Below are 23,709 nucleotides of genomic sequence, written 5' to 3' on the forward strand. Positions count from 1 at the left end.
CCGTCGTTCGGGAACCATCACAACGGTTTACATAAATTTGTAAAACAAGAAGAATAAAAACAAGGTTACATTACAATTAGATAAAAATACAAACTAACAGACAAAAACTGTGTTATTTTGTAAATATTACAACAATATGTTATGGAATAAAACTGTAAAAGCAAGGGTGATTATATAAATAAAAGAGCTGAAGGCATGTAGAGTTAAAAGGAAAATTAAGGCAGTCTGGAGGGTAAGGGGAGAGCGTTTAGAGAATAAAATTATAAAATTATAAATTATGTTGCATCCTGATAGGCCTTCATAAATAATCATGTTTTTACCTCTTTTCTAAAGATTTTAGCTCAGACTGAAGATGTAACTGTAGGGAGAGAGTTCCAGATTTTAGGTCAGGCCAGTGGCAGTGCGCGTTCTCGTACTTGACTTAGATGAGCAGTATGTACAGAAGGGATAGAGAGAAGATCTTTATTGGGAGAGCGAAGGTTTCTTTGGGGGGTGTGAAGTAGAATGTTAGCATTAAGCTAGTCAGTTTGGTCCCCATATATGATTTTATGTAGAATGCATAAACTTTTAAATTCTATTCGATATTTTACTGGTAGCCAATGCACTGAAATTAGAGTTGGGGTTATATGGTCATGTTTCTTAGTTCCTGTTAGAATTCAAGCTGCAGTGTTCTGTAGAATTTGTAAAGGCAGAATAGTGGATGATGGTAAACCAAGAAGAAGTGAATTACAATAATCGATATTGGCGAAAATAAATAACTGCAGTACCATTCTAAAGTCGGATGGGTTTATGAGGGGTTTTAATCATTTTAACATTTGAATTTTGTGATATCCTTCTTTTAATCTCAGTGAAATGTGTTTTTTAAAATTTAGTTCACAGTCAATGGTTACCCTTAAGTCACGAACATGTGATACTGGCATTAATGCAATCGACTAATCCTCAAGTTTAAGGGAGGTAGATTACCAATGGTTGGTCTTCGGTCCAAAAGAATGACTTTTGTTTTGTCGATATTTAATATGAGTTTTAAATGTGTTAGTAACTGTTTGATTGTGGATAAATACATTGCTGTCAATTTGTAGGTGAATGCTATGGCTTTTTGAACTAGAATGAGAATTTGTATGTTGTCAGCAAAAATGTAATAGGTTAGGCCAAGACCAGAAAGAAGATGACAAAGGGGGAGCATATAGATGTTAAATAAAGTGGCGGATAAGCTGATCCTTGAGGTACTCCTGTATTTAAGGTTATTTTTTCTGAAATGCAATTTTTAACTTTGATTTGAAAATGTTGATTTGGAAGATAGGACATGACCAATGTAGAGTGGTATTTGAAAGTCTGATATCAGCTAATCTATTGAGTATTAACAGTATCGAATGCTGCGGATAGATAGAGTAAAATTAATATGTAGTTTTGACCTTTGTCAAATCCTTTCAGGACAGTGTCCATTAATGAGAGTAATAACATTTCTGTGTTAAGGTATTTGCGGAAACCAACCAGAGAGGGGTAGAGAATATTATTGCTTTCTAAATGTTCAGTTAATTGATTTTGAACAACCTTCATCAATAGGACAGCCAAATAAGTAGGGCCTTCCAGTCTGTACTAGGGTGAGCAGCCAATGCAGATCACGCAGCACAGGAGTAAGATGTTCCCTGAAGGCATAACCAGCAACAAGACAAGCAGCGGCATTTAACAGAAGTTACAAAACCCTAAGAACCTATGTAGTCCTCTACTATGGAGTTAGGGCCAAATTGTGCAGGGGACACAGTCTCGGGGCTGTCCCAGATCTCCTGCACCAGTCCTTTCAAACCCCAGGGAATGGATTCTCTCAGTGAGGTCCAAGGCGTGCAGGGTGATGGGGAACCCACTTTCAGTACTCATGGAAGTCACTCTCAGAAGGCTGGATCTCACGGAGGAAAAACAAATGGAGGCTTGGAGTGGTATTCAAAACAAATTTACTGTAACTTAATATAAGGTCCTGTCTAAAAAGAGCAAAAAGCATCAAAATACAAAGGATAATGAAAACTCCAAGTGATGTAAGTTCCTTTTCTTTTCTCAACCTCTGAGCCAGTGTCCACAATCCTTTCCCAGTTGGGGGGGGGGGGAAGAAAAAACAAAAAAAACCTGTTCTCCAAGGGCAAGGAGATGGTGGTGGCAAAAATCTTCCTCCCTCTCACAGGCAGAACCAAAAATTTTCTCTCCCAAAGATCCAGCTCTGGCTCTTGGGACACCACTGACCCCACTTTCATAGGGTACAGGGACAAGCAGTACCCAGACACCTGCAGCTCTGCTTTAGCCCAGAGCCACAGATCACTCCCCTAAGGAAAGGGGAAAAAGCTTTACGGGAGCAGAACTCACTCTCTTCAAGACACAAAAATCCACTCTAAAAGCTTTTCTGGTTGAAGCCACAATCCTTCAGAACTGGGAGGGTAATGGTAGGGCCAAAACTTCACTGAAACCCCAAAGTAGCAGGCAAGGGTTTACATGGGATCTCCAGCAGCTACTCTCCTTCCTTTCCCAAAAGAAGACTACACTCAAGCACTCTGCTCAGATACCAGGTTCTACAGTCTGAGCTGGACCAATCCTAGCACCTACAATTGGGAAAATCTTAGGGATAGTCTCCAAAAGATGATAGCAGTCCCTTAGTGTAAAACCAAAAGAAAGGTGGTTAGGAGGAATGGAAACAAAGTTTCTGTCACACATAGGGAGTCTGATATACAAAGAATTGCAATAATCTACAGTAGTAAGCGCATACGCCTGCAGTACAGTCTAAAGTTCCTACTTAGATAATATATATATGTAACCCTCCCCCAACCACCACCACCTTCGTCCGGGGTCTTCTTTGGCGGCTACAGGGGTAGGAAAAGACCTTTCTGCAGCTCTGGAAACAGGATTCAGTCCAGTGGGAGGACAACAAGCAGTGAAGCTCAAAGGAAGAGTTACACCAACAAGAAGAAAACCTGTAGCCCACACCTAGAAGGTTTGTTCCAAAACAGAAGGATTTATTTACAAGAGTCCAAAAAGTAACAGTCTAGGCAATTAGCAAGAAGATGACAGAATAAGGCAGGAAAATCTCAAAGAAGATCATTTAGAAGTTTCTCAATATAATTCAAGGTATTTCATAGATTACTCACAGCTCTTTCACTTGTCTAAGTCCAAGGTCTTTAGACCCAGCTCTCTTTTCAGCTTATACTCTGTCTTTTATTCTCCTCACAACTCCACTGAAGAATCATCCAGATTTCTTCTTCACCCTTCTCTGACCGTGGGCTTCCGCTTCTCCAGGCAGGACAATGTTACCTTAGACTTTGGACTCTTTATCCTCCTAGCTGGTGCCCAGTCAGTATTGGCAGGAACATCCCTTTGCTCCCCCAGCAAACCTCAGACGTCAACACCACAGTCCAGTAGTTTGCTAGGCTGTAGCACTGCACTTTTCAGCTCTTACCAAAACTTCACATATCCTCTGTGCCAGACTTCAGCATAACCTCTGAGAATCCTTGGACAGGATTCCTCTTAGTCTTTCTTTCTTCCACTCCTTAATCTCTTTCAAACCCCACTCTGTGCCTCATGGGAGCACTCTATATACCAAACCGGAAACCCTTTCCCCTATAGGGAAGAAACCTCTCTGTCACTCAGAAAACCTCTACACCTCTTAAACTCTATATGAACCTTCCCCTGCTGTAAAATCCTTACAGCTAAACACACAAGATATAATCTAGTGGCCTGCAAATCGCCTCATAAACCTCAACTGACAACATCCTAACATAACTCCTAGGAAAATAGTCCTAGATAACAGTCCTATAGGTCCATATCTTAAACACAGTATTTGATGTTAACCTTCCCATATGGTTTCTGTCCATGTCACTATCCGGGATTCCCTGAGTGGGGGGAAGACAGGTCTTCTAGGTCCTATTATTAATATACCCAGATCTCTTATTTCACTCTGGTAAACAGCATTGATAATCATTCATTTGTCAACCTATTGTACCTGAATGTAATCCACTTTGTGGTGGTTAAAAAGGGGAAATAAATAAATTAAATAAATAAAAATAAATACAAATCCTGTTTCCTCCAAAACATGAATTGGTTTGAAATGAACTGATAGAGAACCAGGAGGCCTCTACATTAGTTAAAGAAACCTGATCTAATAGTTGCTTTAATTTATGACCTAAAGGAAAAAATGCATCCAGCTGTATCCCAGGGCTTTCACAACCTCCAAAAATGATATTACAAAATTCCAAATTCCCTAATGTTACATAGAGATTTCAGGTAAACATTAAGTAATGTGGAGGATAGGGCAGACCATTGGGAACTCCCAAAGAATTCACTCTTCAGGTAGACCTTTGTTGACCAATCCTGACTTGGGGCTATAGATTGGTCAAACATGATCTAAATCACTATAAGATGCACTTGCCAATCCTCATTCCAGCCAATCTAGCTAATAAAATCTCATGGTTGACTGTTCTGAAGGCAGAAGAAATGTCAAGCAACAATAACATTACTGTCCGATCCTGATCTAGGTAATGCAAAGTCAGACATGAACAATAAAAGGGTTTCAGTACTATGGTTCATCCTGGAACCCACTTTGATGTGGGTCCCACAACTTGATTAGCTTGAGGTAATCATTCAATAGAGACAAAATTGTATTTTCCAACACTTTCCCCAATGAGGGAAAATAATAGACAGACCTATGACTGGCCAACTCATGCAAAGAAAGGCCAGGCTCTTTTAAAACAGGCTGAACCAAAGCCTTCTTCAAAGGATCATGAACCAACCCCTCAATCAGGGAAAGATTTGAAAACTTATAAAGTCATTTACTAAGCCGCAATATTTTATCACAGGAGGCACAAAATATCGTGTTGGAGCATCACCCCGATATTTAGCTCCTCCCTGACAAAATATTGCAGCATGATAGGGGCAATATCCAGGTACTGGATTTTGCCCCTATCATGTGATGGGTGAAAGTCATTTTGGAAAATGCCTTGACTGGGCCTGGATTTAAGGGGTGCTTCAGGCCCCCACTATACCCCAACAAGTCTTCTGAGAGGGCCCAGGGTGGGACTAGGGGGTCGCAGTATCTGCCTAAACCACCAGGGCCTATTTTTTCTGGTAAGGGATGGGACCACTAGATCCCAGGGACTTTGTCAATTTTGACCCCATGAGGAAGGTAGGAGGGGATGAGGGCTGCTGCTGGGGGGCATTATTGGAAGGAAGGAGATTTTGCTGGGGATGTGGGGGTAGGTTTTAAAACCAAGGGGAGGGGTTTGGATAGAGGTGCAGGGCATTGCTGCCTGGTTTCTAACCTTTCATTTAACTGCTAAGGCAGCCCCGAGATGAGCGATGGGGTCTACCCAGATCCCCAGGGTTATTTCAGCATGTTGGGTTGAAGTTATTTGTTGGCCTGTCTCTTTAACAGGCCTCCTGGGGACTTTGCGAAAACCAAGGGAGTGAAACAGTATTGGGGGTGAAGTTCTTCTGTGCACTAAACAAGAGCAGGATCTGGGGATGATCATATCTGATGACTTTAAGGTGGCCATACAGATAGACAAGGCAACAACAAAAGCCAAGTTGTTTGGATATATAGGAAGAGGAACAGCCAGCAGGATAAAAGGGATGATATTGCCTCTGTATAAACCTTTGATGAGAGCTTATTTGGAGTATTATGGACAATTCTTGAGACTGCACCTTAAAAAGGGTATAAAATGAAGAGTCAATCCAGAGGACAGCTGTTAATATGGTCAGTGATCTTCCTCATAAAGCATATGGGATCAGCCTTACAGACACCCTAGAGGAAAGGAGGGAGAGTGGACAGACATATTTAAATACCTAAAAGGATTAAATGCACAGAGGGCAAGTCTTTATCAAACAGGAAGGTGGCTGTAGAATGAGGGATCATGGGATAAGCGTGAAAGAGGGTAAAATCAGGAGTAATCTAAGGAAATATTTCTTGAAGTAGAGGCTGGTAGATACATAGAACAGACTCCCAATGGAGGTGGTGGAGACAGGAACAGTAATGGAGTTCAAGAATGCATGGGACAAACACAGGATCTCTGAGGGAGAGGAAGGGATTGTAAAGCTAAGCGGGAGGTATGGATGGCAGTGGATAGGCTATATGGTCTTAATCTGACATCATGTTCTATGTTTTTATACAACCTCCTGCAGCCAACATTTGCAAACCTCTTTTCTGGTCTCACCAGGAATAAACTGAGTCATTGCTGATCATCAAGTGGGTATAAAAGTGTATAAAGTGTGTATCAAGTGTGTATAAAACACAGCTGCTGTGGTGTCTGAATCGCCCTACAAAGTTAACATCTATCAATTCAGTAAAATAAATATTTATTGAACCACATAATGGTTTCAGAAACCTACTTCAAGAAGGTATTTCTAATTAAATAATTTTTAAAAGCTATTTATATATTTTTTCATGTGCAATTCTCCACCTTCCCCGAAAACTTCATAGCATCAATACTGTAAAATATTCTGTGTTGCATAGATGCTGGCTGGGCAAATAAGTTACCTGTAACTCATTTCTCTACATGCTGATGATATCAAACATCATAAAATGCCACTCCCTTTTATATCTTAACACAAACTCACACACAGAGTAAATATATATTTATATACCACTCTATATTTTATGTCTTCTTTTACAGTTTTAATTATTTTATAATTGTCTTGTTTTGTTAATTTTTTGTTTTATTAATCAATATTGTGATCCACCTTGACCACACAATGGAAAAGCATAACATAAATCATAATGAGTGAATTCATGAATTGATCTTTTTTCATCAGCTTCACTCGCTTTTTGAATTTTGCATTTTACCAGGTCTCTTGATTTTTGCTTTGTTTGGTCACCACCCAGAATGGTTGTTCCACTATAGGCAGTGTATAATAATTTCAAAATAAATGCTTACATGAAATCTGGAAGCTTACCGGTCTTTATTTTGATTGGTTGACTGCTGGAGCTGTTTTTTTTCCCATTAAAGGCATAGACGCTCATTTTGTATTCTGTGCCGCACTGCAGGTTGATGAAGTAACAGACAGTGTCATGGCTGAAACATTCTTCCTTGCCTCCGTCCGGGGTGAAGGCCATTGAGGTATATTCAATTGCCCCCAATGCAGGATTCCAGTATAAGGTGACAGTGTTAATGTAGCAGTCGCGCACTGCAGTTACGTTCTCTGGAGCACAGGGCACTGAAAAATGAACAATGTGTGAAATAAAAGAAACTGGGATTAAGTGCATTTCAGAATTTGTGTTGAAGAAAGAGCTTGTCTGTTAGGGCAGATGTCTGTGTGTAACACAGAGGGAAGATTTTCTAACTCTCTTTGTTTAGGAGGGAGAGACTGCCTCATAAACAAACAACACTATCGCTAGCCTCTCCTTTTTTTTAATTATTTTTTTATATACCAACATTCAATCTGAGATATCATATCGGTTTACATTCAGGTACTGTAGGTATTTCCCTAACCCCAGAGGGCTTACAATCCCAAGTTTGCACCTGAGGCAATGGAGGGTAAAGTGACTTGCCCAAGGTCACAAGGAGCAACAACGGGACTTGAACGCTGGTTTGTAGCCCACTGCTCTAACCACTAGGCTGTTCCTCCTCCCTAATATTTAGAGGTCCTTTTGTAGTGATTTAATAGTAGTGTTTCTACCTGAATTATTACATGATTGCTTCACTTATACTAATGCAGATATTATTATTTTGATTATAAATTATGTTAAGTTTAAAGAATATTTTAGGTAGTAGTCACATAGTAACACATATGAGAAATAGGGAATATGCACGTATCCAAACTGGTGGAAAAAGTAGTCTATTTTCAACTCCCAGACTTCCTAGATGTAGCCAACTTTCTCCATCCTTGCCAAACAGACTTTAGGAAAGGCCAGAGAACAGAATCTGTCCTACTAGACTTAACAGTTAGTATCCACCTGCATTCAGACCAAGGCAGCAATTTTCTCTTAATACTACTGGATCTCTCTGCTACATTCATGTGGCATTACGGGCATTGCCCTCAACTGATTCAAACAGCACCCGACCAACCGGAATACCTCTGCCTGCACTTAAGCAGGCAGGAACATACCACTACAGCCACCACACAGAGGTGCTGGAGCCAATGATTTGTGTAGTGGGTTCTGTTGTGGTATATGGTATTTGTCTTGTAGTCTGCATTATGCAAACAAGCTAGGAGAATAACAACACTCACTATCTCTTATGTGAAACGATGTAAAGGTATATTTTTCTTTATAATATATGTACAACACAGGTACTTATGAGAACACCTGCGAAAAATAACAAAACAAAATATATACAATAAATCAGCACAATAAGCGAGAGTAATTCCCCCAACTAATAGGGAGAAATTATATACAAAAGCCTAGCGGAAGCTGTCACCTTCCCTGGAAAAGAGTGCTCCTGGCCCTCCTAGCTAAGCAGGTTCTCAGTTGGAGACATGTCAGCGCTGGAGATCCCTATCGTGGTGAGATTTGTCGTGCTATCTGTCAGCAGGGAATCTGTCTGATGTGCTGCGGTTAGATGCCCTTTGGAATAGGACATGCGCTGTTTGGATTTCTTTGTGTGGCCCTTCTTGATATATTGCCAAATTAACAGATAAGAGAAACTTACTGTATATGTTTCGGGACCACTTATAAATGGTAAAACTCTTATGTTTTGTGCATATTCCCTATTTCTCATATGTGTTACTATGTGACTACTACCTAAAATATTCTTTAAACTTAACATAATTTATAATCAAAATAATAATATCTGCATTAGTATAAGTGAAGCAATCATGTAATAATTCAGGTAGAAAGACTACTATTAAATCACTATAAAAGGACCTCTAAATATTGGGGCAGACTTGAAAATGTATGCGCGCGGCATACATTTGTGCACGCAACCCGGTGCGCACAAATGTACGCCTGATTTTATAACTTGCGTGCGCAGCCACGAGCATGTTATAAAATCAGGGGTCGGTGCACGCAAGGGGGTGCACATGACCAGCTGGCTTTCCCTGTTCCCTCCGAGGTCGCTCCAAAATCGGAGCAGCTTTGGAGGGAACTTTCCTTCCCCCCCCAACCTTCCCCTCCCTTCCCCTACTTGTCCTGCCCCCAGCCCGAAACTCCCCCCCTTACCTTTGTTGTGGAAGTTACACCTGCCAGAGGCAGGCGCACGATCCCCTGGCACAGTGGCAAAGGGCTCCTGGATTTATGCGCGTAGGGCTTTGAAAATCTGCCCCTTTGTATCTATAATATACTTCTTAATGAAACGTTTACTGAAACTAATTTGGATATATGCCAGGTGCTTTCAGTCTCAGCTTTTTGCAGAGCATATGCTGTGCTTGACGGTTGCAGCCAGTCAAGTTTAATTCTCAATATGCTAGCTGGCTTTAAGTTAGTAGTAGTTTTATGCTTTTAATTAAATGCTCAGTACCTATCTGCTTCGTGACCTTGAAGCTTGCAGGTTTCAAGTTAGAGAAAAGGGAGGGCTATATAGGGAGTAAAATGTGCCAGCCTGCTTCAGGAAAAGTGAGCGAGAGAGCTACCTAACCTCCTACAAACCTGTAATTTTTTCATGTTCTCTTTTCTTGTACTTTCTTTAATACTGGTGGGGGGGGGGGGGGGAAGATGGGGGCCAGAGAAGGCTATAAAGCATGAGGCAAGAACTGTTTTTTCAGTGACACAAAACTACGTGCAGTCCTTATAAACAAATCATAACTATATGACAGTATTTTTCTCTCATAAAAGACAAAATTACACACTAATATAAATTTGCTCCACTCCTACACTTTCTACCCAGGTCTTTGAGCTAGGGCTGACTAGTGGAGATCCAAATGGATCTCTACACTGGGATAGTTCCATTGGTAGATCTGGAGCAAGTTTTGCACTGGAGTGAATACATTGCTGAAGGATGAGTGGAATTATGAGAGAGCATGAGATATGAGGAGAGAGAAAAGAGAGAAATCACAGCTCGATGCATTCTTAAAGGGGCCTTTCATGTCCTCGCTTTATATCTATAAAATATCCCTTATTAATTCAGGTCACCTCGCACCTGCTCATATTATTGGCCTCAAATATTTCAGTTTGGTTTGACAACCAGCTAATATTTGGTTAGCCTGGACAGTATTAATAAAGAGGCCAGAGGACTAAAACTGGCAATACAAATACTGGCAATCCACCAGCCATCTGCTTCTTTAACATCATTCCCCAACACTGTGTACCTCCATTTTCCCCACACCACATTTCTCCTTCCTGCCTTTTCCTCCCCCCCCCCAACCAGTTTACCTCAAAGTCAGGTTGCTGCATAGCCTTTTGCTGGGCCAGGCTGCTACAACTAGAACAGCAGTAGCAAACTTCCTGCGACTGTGGGGACTGAGGCAACATGAGCTCAGAATCCCTGTGGCAACCCAAACTCTCCCTTCTCCTCCTCCTCTTCCTCGAGAAGCTTTCTGTTTTAGAAAGAGAGGAGGTGAGGCCACCACAGGGATTGTGAGCATCAGAGCCATAGCCAGGCAATGTGGAGCCTATGGCCAAGTGAGAAACTGTGCCCTTATCATTACACAATGCATGGCAGCACAAGTTGGGAGAGTCTGTTAAATGTTTGTACAGCAATGTTCACGGCCGGTGCAAGGGTATTAGGTGCCCTAGGGAAAGCTTCCAGCCATGCACCCCTCTTCCCATCACACCCTCCTCACACACACAATAAAACATTATGCATTTATAACAATAGATTTTACATGATAAAAGACATTCAAAGCACAGTCTTCTGAGGTAAAAATATCACTCACAACATGTATATTATATGTTCATGCACTGCTATAGTGCCAACCAGAAAATCCTACAAAAAAGCAAGAGATATCTGGCATCCACATGGTATTAGACCTACTGTAATGCATCTTGGGCATGGGCTTGGCCCTCTGAAAGCCATGAGAAAATAGAATTACAATGCAATAAACTTTCTATATCAGAACAACACTAACTGCCAGCAAACAAACAGCAACAACTCTACCTATGAAAGCTAACACTGCAAATATTACACCAGGCCTAAAACTCCAATACACCCCTATTAGGAAAACAGAACAATCCAAGCTGTTATAGATCCCTACATGGAAACTACACACTATTGGCATACCGCACTTCAGTGACACATGCAAAACACAGATGGACCCTCAAATATAGAATAAAGGGACCATAAGGTATAAATAGAAATGTACAGACAAAAACGGAAATCAAGTTCTATATCCACTACAACAATTGAAAAACAGAAGCAAGACCATTCTTCATAAAAAAATTAGTAAAACATAAGAACATAAGAACATAAGAAATTGCCATGCTGGGTCAGACCAAGGGTCCATCAAGCCCAGCATCCTGTTTCCAACAGAGGCCAAACCAGGCCACAAGAACCTGGCAATTACCCAAACACCTAGAAGATCCCATGCTACTGATGCAATTAATAGCAGTGACTATTCCCAATAAACACTGTCAGGGTGATTGATGGATGAATGGGTATGAATGATGGTGTGAGTGTGTTCAGAGGTTTAAAAAGAAAGAAAACAATAGAAGAAAAATATTACATGCACAAATAAGTAAGGTAACAGGAACAAGAAAAAAAAAGTTAATTATAGCTTTAATATTTGGTTTTATATTCAAACTTTATTGGTTAACAACATTTATCTTCATATTTCTACCACTGTTTTGTTATTCTTCTGAATTTATAAAAATATTTAAAAAATAAAAAAGGAAAAAAAACATACCAATCAAAAGAATAATTAAAAATTAAAGAATAGAATAATAATTAAAAACTCATAAACATTTTCCAAACACCAATAAAATACTTCAAAACAGACATCAAATAACACCCAACAATTAAAACTAATAAGAAGTAAAAAAACAAACAAACACATTATCCATACCTGGAAACTTTTGATTTCCAGAGGCCCTTAAATTGTCATGGATTAGCAGGCACAGAAGTGGGGCTGTTGTGCACACACATGCTCCCTCTCATACACACACACACTCATTCTCTCTCTCACACACACACATGCATACATGCTCTCTTTCACTCACACACACATGCTCTCTCTCACTCTCACATACACACATGCTCTCTCTCACTCTCTCTCTCTCACACACACACACACATTTTGTCTCTTTCACTATCCCACACATATGCTGTCTCTCTCATTCTCTCATACATATACACATATGTTCTCTTTCTCGCTCACATGCTCTCCCTGCCAGAATCAGCAACATGGCTGATGGGGCAGAGCTGATTTTCTACTTACTAAAGCCCTGCCGACTATGCTGTCAACTTTGGTGGGGCTGCGCTGCATTTTTTCTTCCCAAAGCTCCACTGGCCACACTATTCTTGCTGGCACATGGCGCACTTTACTAGCAGCACCTATAGCCATGGCCATATTGGTCATAGGCACGATACCGCTCTGGTGAGCATGCTGCCTCTCAAGTCTCCCTGGGCAAGGCAGGCGCAAGGTTATTAGAAACTCTAAGTCAGGAGTCCCCAAATCTGGTCCTCAAGGGCTGCAACCCAGTTGAGTTTTCAGGATTTCCATAATGAATATTTGTGAGATCTATTTGCATACAATCGAGGCAGTGCATGCAAAGAGATCTCATGCGTACAATTTTGAAATGCTTTTAAATATTAAACTCACACATATGCATAATATAAATATGTTTCAGAAATTATTTCAAAGTATTTCATAAATGTGTCATCTGTGATTTAGAGAGGTAAACCAGTGGCATGCTGAAGGAGGGCCAAGGCCCCTGGGTGTCATGCTATAGGGAGCAACCTGGAGCAGGGGATCCCAGCCTGCCCAGTCAGGACATGGCCCTACCCCACCCGGCAGCAGAGGTGGAAGAGGCCCACGGCCCTGTCCGACGCCACCTGATGTACATGCCCAGTGGGGCTGACAGCAGCTGGGTAGAAGAGGAGGCCCACGAGGTTGTTGGTGTGGGCTCCATCACAACAGTAGCCAAAATAAAGAATAGGGCCACAAAACCAAGGATGAACCCCATCCCACTGGTGGCAGAAAAAGAGGAGGCCCATTCTTCTGCTCCTTCACTGTGCCAGCACTCAGTAGTTGAACTATGTGGAACTAGCACTGCTCTATGCTGATCTTGCAATGCACGAGATCAGCATAGAGGAAGTGCTAGCCCCACAAGATTTGACTAGTGCAGGGGCCAGCACAGAAGGAGGAGCAGCAGAATGGCCTCCCCTATCTGCTCCCGATGTGTGTGCATGTGTGTATGTGAATGAATGAATGGGAACCTGCGTGTGTGTGTGTGTGTGTGGGTGTGTGTGAGAGAGAATAGAAACCTGCCTGGGTATGTGTGCTTCGATAGGAACCTGACTGGGTTGTGTGTGTGCCAATGGGAACCTGACTGAAGCCTAGATTAATCATTTTCCTACAAATTTCGCAGGAATAGCACCATGATAAAAAAGGGGCATGGTTAGGGTAACTTTTGAGATACCACAACACACACTATCTTACTGCTTCGTATAGGTATTTTACTGCAACGCATGTTAAATTTGAGGTTTTTAGCAGGTCAGTTTGTGGGTGGGCAAAGGGCAGATCAGAGTGGCGCTACTTAGCCGGATAAGTAGCCGAATGGTTAAGTAGCCGAATAACTGGAAATAAAACCAAACATTCTGTGTTTAAAAAAAAAGAAAAGGAATGAGGAGAGGAGGCAGCACAGTAATTGTTCACTCAGGGTACCATAAATGCTAGCACTGCCAGGGAATCCCATCCTGCCCGGCGGCAGGAGGGTGAGTGACTGAAAGAGAAGGGAAGGAAGGCCAGTGACTGAGTCAGAAGGGAAGGTTGAGTGACTGAGGAAAGGGAAGGTGAGTGGGAGTGAGGGGGTGAATGACTGGGAGGGAAGGGAAGAGGGGTAACCATCTGCTGGAAGGAAGGCATAACCCAGCAGTCTGGACTGATCCTGGTACGTACAGGGAAAGGAGAAAGTTTACATATTTCCTCCTCCCCTGCTCCCCCACCTTCTCTTCACTATTCCACGACAATCTCAGTGACTGAAAATCAAAAGTTCTCAGGGATGGAGAAGGGCAAATTTTGTATCCTCATTAGTTTTATTGTATTGAAATAATATATTGATTTTTTGGAAATGTTTACAAATTTTTATTTTATCCTTATTTCTTGTTTATTAGATGTTCTGCATTCTGTTTTGCAATACTGTTTTTATTATTATGGTTTACTATTATGACTGATTTATATTTCTTGATTTTATTTATGAGAAATGATGATGTTTCTGTTTTTGCAGTACTGCACTGCGTATGAGTCTGGCTGGGAAGACTGGGAAGAGGAGGCTCGGGAGCAAGAATGCTGAGGACTGGGAGAAGAAGGGGCTGTGGAGAAAGACTGCTGGGGACTGGGAGGGGAGAGGGAGCAAGATTGCGGGGGACTGGGAGGGGAGACGTAACAAGACTGCTGGATGCTAGGAGAGTAGGACTGCTATTGCTCTGTTTGTCTGAGATAGGAAGTGGGAAGATTTTGATTTTTTCTGTGTTGTTTTTGGGAAATGTGTATCTGAATAATAGAATTGTTTACAGTATGGGGGAAAATTTGGAATTTTGGAGGAATTTAGAAAGTTTACAGCACAGTCCTTGGCTCATGGTCTCATTCTTTATCAGAGGCTGTTTTTGTTTGCTTGCAGTACCATACAGGGAAGGGGCAAAGGAAACTCTTTTATTGCTTATCGTCAGGCAGAGAAGCTTCTGCCTCATAGGCAGCTCACAACAATCTCAGTTCATTTCTTTTTGGGGGTTTGTATTAATGTGACTTTCTGTGACCACAACATTTCTTCAAGGAGGATTGCGGGAGCACAGGGGAGGCAAGATAAATGCATTGGCCCCCGAGCACCAGAGACCCTCTGGGGTAAACTGCAAAAATGTATCAAGAAACACATAAAACTTGTTAATTAAAAGATACCATTTTGGCTGAAAGGAGTCTCTGAAATGATTGGCTGGCCTCTCTAGCATGGCTGAACTAGGAGTTTTCTCCTTATTACTCATCATTCAAAATATTTTCATATTCATTTGTCACCTTAGTAACAGTGACACAAACTCTCCCTATTACCAGGCATGAGAAGTAACATAAAACCCTGCAAAAAAGGCACTCAGAACCTGTATAGCAAACTTGCTATACCAAAACAGCACTAACTCCCAGAATTCAAACAGCAACAACAGTACTTATGAAAAGGAAATAATACTGTAAATATTATACCAAGTCCTAGAACAGCATTACTATTCTTCCCAGCAGGGAAAAGGAGCTGCGTAGTGGTTAAAAGATGGGCTAAGAACTAGAGAAGCCACTTTTTCCACTGACACTCCTTGTGATTTTGAGTGAGTTGCATTATCTCGTTGCTTCAGCCACCCAGTCCTGATTGTAAGCATTTGGAGCATAGACTTATTATACCCAAATACTAAAACTGCTGTATAACACCTTGTGCATTATTTGGAAAGGCAAGCTAAAAATCCAAATTTATCATTTGGATTAGGAAACCAGAAAATGCTGGAGTAAACATAAGAATACACACATCAGAATACAAACATAAGAATACACAGAAAACACAGAACCTCCCCCTCCCCAAACATAGAATAAAGACCACAAACAATAAATAGATCTATACAGGCAAAAACTGAACTCTTGTCCATTCTAGCCTCAATCCTCTTTGTTTACTGTACAATATTTCATAATTAAGTAAAACAAATAGTAACACCTATCCTTTGTCAGCCAGAGATTTGCGCTTCAGCCTTTGTTCTGTCCCTCTGCAATTCCTTCAAATCCTTGGGAGCCGCCACAAAGAGCCTCACATGGAGTAAGACATGAATGGGTCATGCAGCGTATTTGTGTGTGCGCGTGTGACGTGTGTCATCGTAAATAAAGGTTCTGGCTGCCTAACTTCAGGAATTAGCTGGCTACACCCGACATTTACCCTCCGTAGAATTGCTAAACCAAGCAGCCCGTTTTCACCAGACAGCATTTCCTGGGGTGGGACATGAAAGGAACCAAGTCGAGTCGATGTGTGTGAGGACACATCTCCCTTCGCTAACATGACTTCTCTCAGAGGTTCAGCTGCACGGGGGAGGGGGGGGGGAGTGCGGATCTAAAGAATTTCAACAACCCCACTGTAAAATTCTGAATTAAAAACAGGGTGAAGAGTACTACTTTCTGTGCATACCTTTGAAACATTTCACTGCACACATGGGGGGTACTTTTATCTCTCTGTGGTTTCATTTATGGAAAAAGTCTGGATTCCCCTCAAGGCTTCTCTTCTCCTTCTCATTTCTAAGCTGACAGGTGAGCTCCTGCAGGCTGCAGAATGAAGCAGTAAGTGGGTTACCTGTCTCCAAAGCCAGTGTCTCATTCACGGTGCTGGTGCAGCTATCGGTTTTTGCCAAGACATTAACCGCATAGGTCCTTTCACACTGAAGCCCCGTTATCTCGCAGCTGGTGTTGGACGAGGAGCAGAAGACGACATGGCCTTGGGGATTCATGGCAGTGGCTGTGTAGGACGTTGCACCAGTGCTGCCCTTCCATGATATTATTGCAGACTGAACATTGTTTGTGTACTGGGCAACTACATTTTGAACTGGATCAAGCTCTGGTGGGCAAGAGAAAGAGCTGTATGAGTTATGACAGCAGGACTTCATTACTCCCCCTGCCCCATTACAAATCTTAGCCTAGATCATCTGAACCTCATACCTGTGAATTTCTCAGGGCCTGATGTAATAAGGTGTGAGTTAAACCTAGGCGCTGAAACTCAGCGCACAATTTCTTAACGCACAGCTTAAAAATATTTGTAAGCCCTGACGCAGCAAGCTAATGGCATTCTAATGCATCAGGAATTAAAATGAGCACACAAAGCCAAGTTAAAATGTGCATTTAGCACATGCTAATCATACATTGTAGCTGGGGGAGGGGTTGGGGGAGTCTCTCAGGCATGATTTATGTGCATACATTTCATGTTTTGTGCATCAAACATGATTTGTGTACATAAAATATGATTTATATGCATAAACATGCTTTGCAGTGCAGAAAACCTTTTTTTTTTGTGCACATATATAACAGTTACGTGCAAAGCACTTTTTCTGGGCATAAATCCCAATCACAGGTCCCGACCCTAGAATTAACATAGCTCCGGAAACTTTTCTCCACCTCTAACCAGCAGTAAACCTTATAGTGCTAGGAAAATTTGAGTTAAGCCAGCACACCTCTCTGCATTGGGAGGGAGTGGGCGTAACAGGTAATGCCTTCGTTTGCGAGGGATTTCCGTGCGAGGGCGCTAAGCAGGATGCAGAGTTTTACGTGCGCAATTTTTGTGCGCAAAACTCCCTGCTGCATCGGGTGTAACATTTGCACACAAAAAATGTGTGCACAATTGAAGGGTCAAAACTGTGCGCTCTGCTGAGAGCAGCTCATCGCATCGGGCCCTCAGTTATCCGAGTCTGGGGACTATCCTTCACAGATCAGTTGAGTCTTGGTAAAACCCCGCTGCTTTGAAGCAATGTCTATGAGGCCTCACATTCAGTGCCAAGAAAAGTGGCAGCTTTCAGATGAGCCACTTTCAGCCTGGGATAGTCCTTCAAGCAATGGATGAAAAAGATTGTTATTGTCTTTCAAGGGGTCAACTTACAAAAGAATCTGGCTTCCTAACTTCAGTAATTAGCTGGTTACATCCGACATTTACCATCCATAAACAGAGCAGCCCTGTTTTCACCAGACAGCTACTAAAGTAGGCATTCCTGGATGGGGCATGACAGGAATGGAGAAAAAAAACCGCAACCAGCTATAGTGAATTTTCAAAAACACTAGCCAGCTAAGTTTCGCCAACTATGTGCCCAGATATAGCGGACATAAATATAGCCAGCTACCTCTAGGGGAATTTTCCACCACAGTCTAGTTGGCTGGTTTGTACATGAAACAGCCAGTTATTTTGCATTTGGTGAAGATTTATATCTCAAGGAGAACACTCAGCATCTGAGGCTTTGTTAGGGAAGTAAGGAAAAGGATGGTTCGAAAAAGAATTATTTCGTTATTTAGTGCAAAACTGGAATTCAGCAGCAATGGAATTGAGGATGGAGGTAAATTACCTGCTCTTTCGTAAAAAGGTGAAAGGCTATTTCCATCTTAGCCAACTGGCAAGGGTTCCAGATATAGTTGGGGCAGCTCTCATCAGGTAAGAGAAAGATTAAGTGTTTTATTTTGTTTACTTTAAAACTGTATTTGTTTTTGATGTTTTGATTTTTTGTTGAATGTTATTTTATTAATTGTATTGTAACTGTTTTATTTTGTGGATGTGCTAATTGCAGTACAACGCACCAACCAGGAATTTACCCTGAATGAGCAGCCTTTAAGAATGAAGACATAAGTAATTACTGAAGAGCTACTCCTCGGTGTACAGTGGGACTCAAATAAAACTAAACTACTCATGGGTCTCTGATTCCAAACCCCTCAGTGTTTGTAGTTCATATTTTACTGAACTGAAGGAAAAAAACCAGTAGGCATAGCTAAACATGAAAATCAGACTTACTTCCTGTCTCAACCTGAATCCGATTCTCCTCTCCAGCATTATTGTACCAGTTAAATGACACCAAGCCAAAGATGTAGATGGTGCAAGGCATAAGGCTGCCCAGGACTACGGTAGTGGCGGTTGTCTTCCTGATAATTGGCGGGTTGTTGACATTCCCATTCTCATAAATGAAGACTCCATAGGTGACTGCTTTATCTACAGCTGTCCATGTCAAGTTCACAGCGTAACTGGAGAGCGCTGATGTTATGATTTTGGCAGGAGGCGATGTCACTTTAAAGAGAAGCACAAAATGACACGAATTTTTGAAATGTCTAGCGGTCACATTTATTCAATAATTTCTGGACAAATATGAAAGACATATACAGTGCTGAAACATTTCACCAATTCTGCAAATTCATGGGGTATTATTGACTAGAAGTAATTAAAGGCAAAACGTGTATAAATCAACTTGCCGGGCCTTAGTCAATAAAGATTTTTTTTTTCCAAAGACAGGGAACAGGGAAAAGTCCTTCTGTTATACTCCTACCCCAGTGTACCCCATGAGTTGCATATAGCTATGGATCCTCCCTGTTACAGTCACACTCCAAAAACTGAGCTTTCTGATGTTATGCTTAACATCTCCCAACTCACTTATTTGAGATCTTCCTCAAATTGGACATCTGATTGTAAAAACTCAAGAGAGATTAGTCTAAAATCTAACCTGCTTCCCACCAAAAATAGATACAGGCAAAAGAAAAACAGATTTATCAGGATGAGTACTGATAACAGAATGAGTACTGACAATAAGAGAAAATTCCAATTCTGTCATCACCCCCAAAAAATACTTCCAGTGTGGGTATGACCCCGACATTGGGAACTAGGAGAGACTGATTCAAGATCCTGTTCCAGATATTGAATCCACCTAAAACTGTCCTGAAAAACATAGGCAGTCTGAATAGATAAAAATGTTCATTTCATATTTTACATTCTGTCAATGGAATCCGTAAAAGTAAAAGATTCCGCAAGGATTGTGACACCTTAATACTGAGAAACCGGACAATTAAACCAGTTTGAATCTCTGTCTTTTTGAAGTCTAATATATAGTAACATTTCAAATGACAGCAGATAAAGACCAAAATGGTCTATCCAGTGCTAGTTGGGGTTGTAACTGTTGCTCCATGTGGGTTACTCCGATGCACTCCTGGAAGCACAAAGCATTCATAGCATTGCTGTTAAGGGTTGAAACTGCCATTCTGTGGTGGCTACCCAGAACGTCATTACCATCCTCTGTCCTCTCCATGAAAAAATACTTCCTGATGCTTCGGAGTTTACCCCATTGGAATTTCATATTATGACCTCCAGCTCTACAATTTCTTTTCCATTGAAGAACGTTTGCTTCTTGTGCATTACATGTTGGTTGCCTTTCTCTGGACTGTCTCTAGCCTTTTCTGAGGTACAGCCTCTGTCTGGCTCTGGATACTGAATTATCTGTCTGGCTCTGGATACTAAATTATCACACTGTTACCCAAAGGTCTCTCTGGTCATTGCACATTAGCTCTTCACCACTTATCACATACCGCACCCATACATTTCTGCACTTCAAATGCATGACTGCACTTTTTCGCATTGAATCTTAATTGCCAAGCATTCGACCACTCCTCACGTGCTCTTAGATGATTTCAAATTTTGTCTTCTCCCTCAGGGGTGTCCACTCTATTGCAAGTCTTTTTGTTATCTGCTAAAAGGCAAGCTTTTCCTTGTAATTCATCCATAATACGACTCCCAAGGATATTGAACAGAACCGGCCCCAGGTCCGATCCCTGAGGCACCCCACTAATCACCTTTCTCTCCTCAGAATGAATTCCTTTCACCAGTACCATCTGTTGTCTATCACTCAACCAGTTTCTAATCCTGTGGGATCCACCCCTAGGCTGCTTAGCTTATTAATAAGCCTTCTATGCAGCACAGTATCAAAAGCTTTGCTGAAAGCCAAGTTAATAACACCCAACACTTACCCTTGATCACATTTTGTAGTCACCCAATCAAAAAAAACCCAATCAGCTTTGTTAGACACAACCTGCCTCTGGTAAAACCATACAGTCCACTGGGGACTGTAGCTAGTGCTCTATTCCTTCCTTCAGTAAAGTCTCCATCAATTCACCATCACAAAGGTAAGGCTAACCAGGCAGTAGTTTCCAGCCTTCTCCTTGATACCACTTTTATGAAGATGGACCACATTTGCCCTTCTGCAGTCCTGCTAAACTGCACCTATCTCCTTCAGCAGATCCATCAGAATAGATTTAGAAAAAGGGTTTAGAAGGTATCCTTTAAGGACTGGATTTTTCCATTTTTTTTAGGCATTCTTTACAAGATGAGAGTAAAGAACACCTTAGGGGAAGGTGATGTCCTTGCGTCTGTCTGTCTGTGACCCCCCTTCTTTGCGCAAGAATGGCTGAACAGATTCCCATAGAACTTGGTAATCAGGTGCAGCAGTCATGGAGGACTCTTGGTGAGAAAGGGCAGTTTTTTTGGATGTAGGGGTTGCCATATTATGAGACAATTTAGGTAGTGATAGGGAAGCACTGATGGGGCAGCGGCTTGAAGGGGCAACTGTGGCAGTGGAAGAAAGACACTGCAGCTGTTGTGCTCAACACAATCACAGATAAGAGCCATCTGTGCATCCTGGGACAAGATGGGAGGCTGTGTACAGGGAGAAAAGAGGCTCACATGGAAGAAAAAGTGCCAGCTGTAATACCCCCCCCCCCCCAAAAAAAAAAAAACCCATGGGGTCCTTTCTGTATACTCCAGGGGAGTACAGCTTTTTCAACTTGCTAAGCATTTCTTATGATTTTATGGTTGTAATGTAAACCGTAGTGATAAGTAACTCTGTTATTTGAACTTCAGTATAGAAAGTTATAAATAAATAAACAAATAAATAAATAAATTTCTAAAACAGCAGGAGGAATTAGGAAAATTCTGCCTGCTCTTTACTGCGTGCCCAATAGATGCACCCTTTTAAAAATCCAAGTTTAGAACTAGTATTATGGGGTTTTTTTTGACCCAGCAGGCTCCTCCTGTTCTTCTGTATTTCCGGCTCAATCAAAACTAGGGATGGGATCTTGGCGCCATGAGCCTTCATTTGCAACTACCTGGGATTTGTCCTCCTATCTTGGGTCTCCTCCTGACTTACTTTAGCCATTACAGTGGCGTCTTCGGCCAGAGCCATGCTCCAGGGCTCCTTCCATGTGACATCCTTGAGCAATGCCCAGGACACATGCCTCCAAAGCATCTCACGCCCCAGATGACCAAGCGAGCGACTCAGGAATTGATCCAAGGACCTTTTGCACGTCAGCACCCAGTGCTAGACAAGGATTAGTGCTACATCCTGGATGAAGAACCATATTGTATCCAAGAGTCCAATGCTATCAAATTTAGACTGTTCTAGTTTTGTTTCAGATGCATCGGAATTTTCTAGGGAGGGACCATGCAGATCATTAGGGAGGACTACTGAGACCTCGGAAGAGAAACTGCCACATATCTGTCTCTTTCGCAATTCATTTTGTATTTGCAGAGTCAGTAAATTTTTATTCAGCATTGCGAACGTCACCCAACTCCAGCTGCTGCCTGACCAGCAGCACCTGCTTTGTCAGAGACCTCTTCTTTAAGATTTTGGTACTCACATGGTATAGAGAATGAACCAATTTCAGACAGGTGCATTCTTCTCTGGCAAGGGTGATTTACATTAAAAACGACATAAAATGTTCTGGGGTGGGAGGTAATAGGGTAGTAGGGGTTGTGGAGGGCCTGCACCAATCTTCTCTCTACCCCTCCACCTTTGCTAATGTTTTCAAGTAGTAATGGACAGTGATCTGACCCTGTCTCAACCCCCCCTCCTTGTCTCCAGCAGGTTCTCTCTCTTTCTCTCAATCACTCCCTTCCCTATCAATCTCTCTCTCTCTCTCTCAGTCCCACTGTCTCCAGTGCAACAGTCTCTCCCTCTCTCTCAACACCTTTGTCCCCAGCAGTCTCTCTCTCTTTCTCATACCCCTCGTCCCCAGAGTCCTCTCTCAACCCTATTTGTCCCCAGTAGTTTCTCTTTTACTGTGTCTTCAGGAACTCCACCAACAGGCAGCAACTCTCCTCCTCCTCCAGGGCCTGGGGATGATGAACACACCTTCTTCTCTTTGGCCCATATAGGATGTTGACCTCACCTTCTTCTCCTTGACCTATGCAGGCCACTGATGCCACCAAAAAGGTTAGGGGACAGTGACCCAGCATGAGCCAGTACAAAACCACCACAGTTTTCTGGCACTCATGACATTGCCCTCTGAAGGCATTTTTGTGCTTCTCAAACATGGACTATTCAATTTATGCATAGGCAGTGGGGAATGTTTAGTAAAAAGGAAGTGACTTTTGTCACCACAGTTGCCCTGAGTGACATCTTCTGGCTTCCTGTGCCTCTCCATTGTGAATCAAAAAGCAGTGGAAGATGCTTAGAACCTTTATTGCTGGCAAATTTGTTGGTCTTTTCTTTTTCTTAAATTCTGTGAGGGCAGTGTGGCCCATGCAGTCCCACTTCATGGACCAACAAGCAAAAATTGAGGAAGGAATGGCTGAGACAGTAACGTCATTGAGAGGATGAGTTCAGCACAAGGACTGCAGCAGGAAGGCGCCATTGTTCAGACACCCCACACTATGTGCAACTCATAGTGCAGACCAGTGAGCGAGTTAACAGATAAGAATTGACAGTAAGATAAAATTCCAATTTATGAAGATAGCCCGCTGTTATAATTTTTGTTAAAGCAGTAGTATTAGTGAAAACAAATTGTGACCTGGCAGTTTCCTCCTCTTTCCAGCTCAGCTTTGACTTCATTTGTAACTATCTAGGAATTTTTTTCACCTAATACATCTCCCCCCACTTACGTTAATCATTGACGTGACGGTCCTTAGCTGTGGGCCATGCACCATGGCATCTTCTGGCCACTGGGAATCGCTATGAACTCCTTTCCCCTCAGGGGCAAGGAAAGCTGCCTTTGCAGCATTCCTAGCCCTGGCCAATCTGGCACGGGGGGGGAGGAATTGGCATAACAAAAAAAAAAGGGATGTGCAAAAACTAAATCATAGAAATAGTTACAAAAACAATTAGTCATTAAAATTCAGGAGGCAGCGCA

At 42.0% G+C, this 23,709-nt stretch overlaps 1 protein-coding gene across 1 annotated transcript in view; it reads right to left on the reverse strand.

Annotated features, from left to right (window-relative positions):
• Positions 1–23,709, reverse strand: part of LOC115099788 (fibronectin type III domain-containing protein 7-like) — a 55,341-nt gene that overhangs the window by 5,876 nt on the left and 25,756 nt on the right. The window contains exons 6-8 of the mRNA XM_029617636.1: positions 18,560–18,829; positions 16,370–16,630; positions 6,925–7,185 (exon numbers count right to left, since the gene is read on the reverse strand). Coding sequence (XP_029473496.1) covers positions 6,925–7,185; positions 16,370–16,630; positions 18,560–18,829 — 792 coding nt within the window. The remainder of the gene's footprint in view (positions 1–6,924; positions 7,186–16,369; positions 16,631–18,559; positions 18,830–23,709) is intronic.

The sequence above is a fragment of the Rhinatrema bivittatum genome, chromosome 10 (assembly GCF_901001135.1).
Source record: "Rhinatrema bivittatum chromosome 10, aRhiBiv1.1, whole genome shotgun sequence".
Taxonomy (NCBI): Eukaryota; Metazoa; Chordata; class Amphibia; order Gymnophiona; family Rhinatrematidae; genus Rhinatrema; species Rhinatrema bivittatum.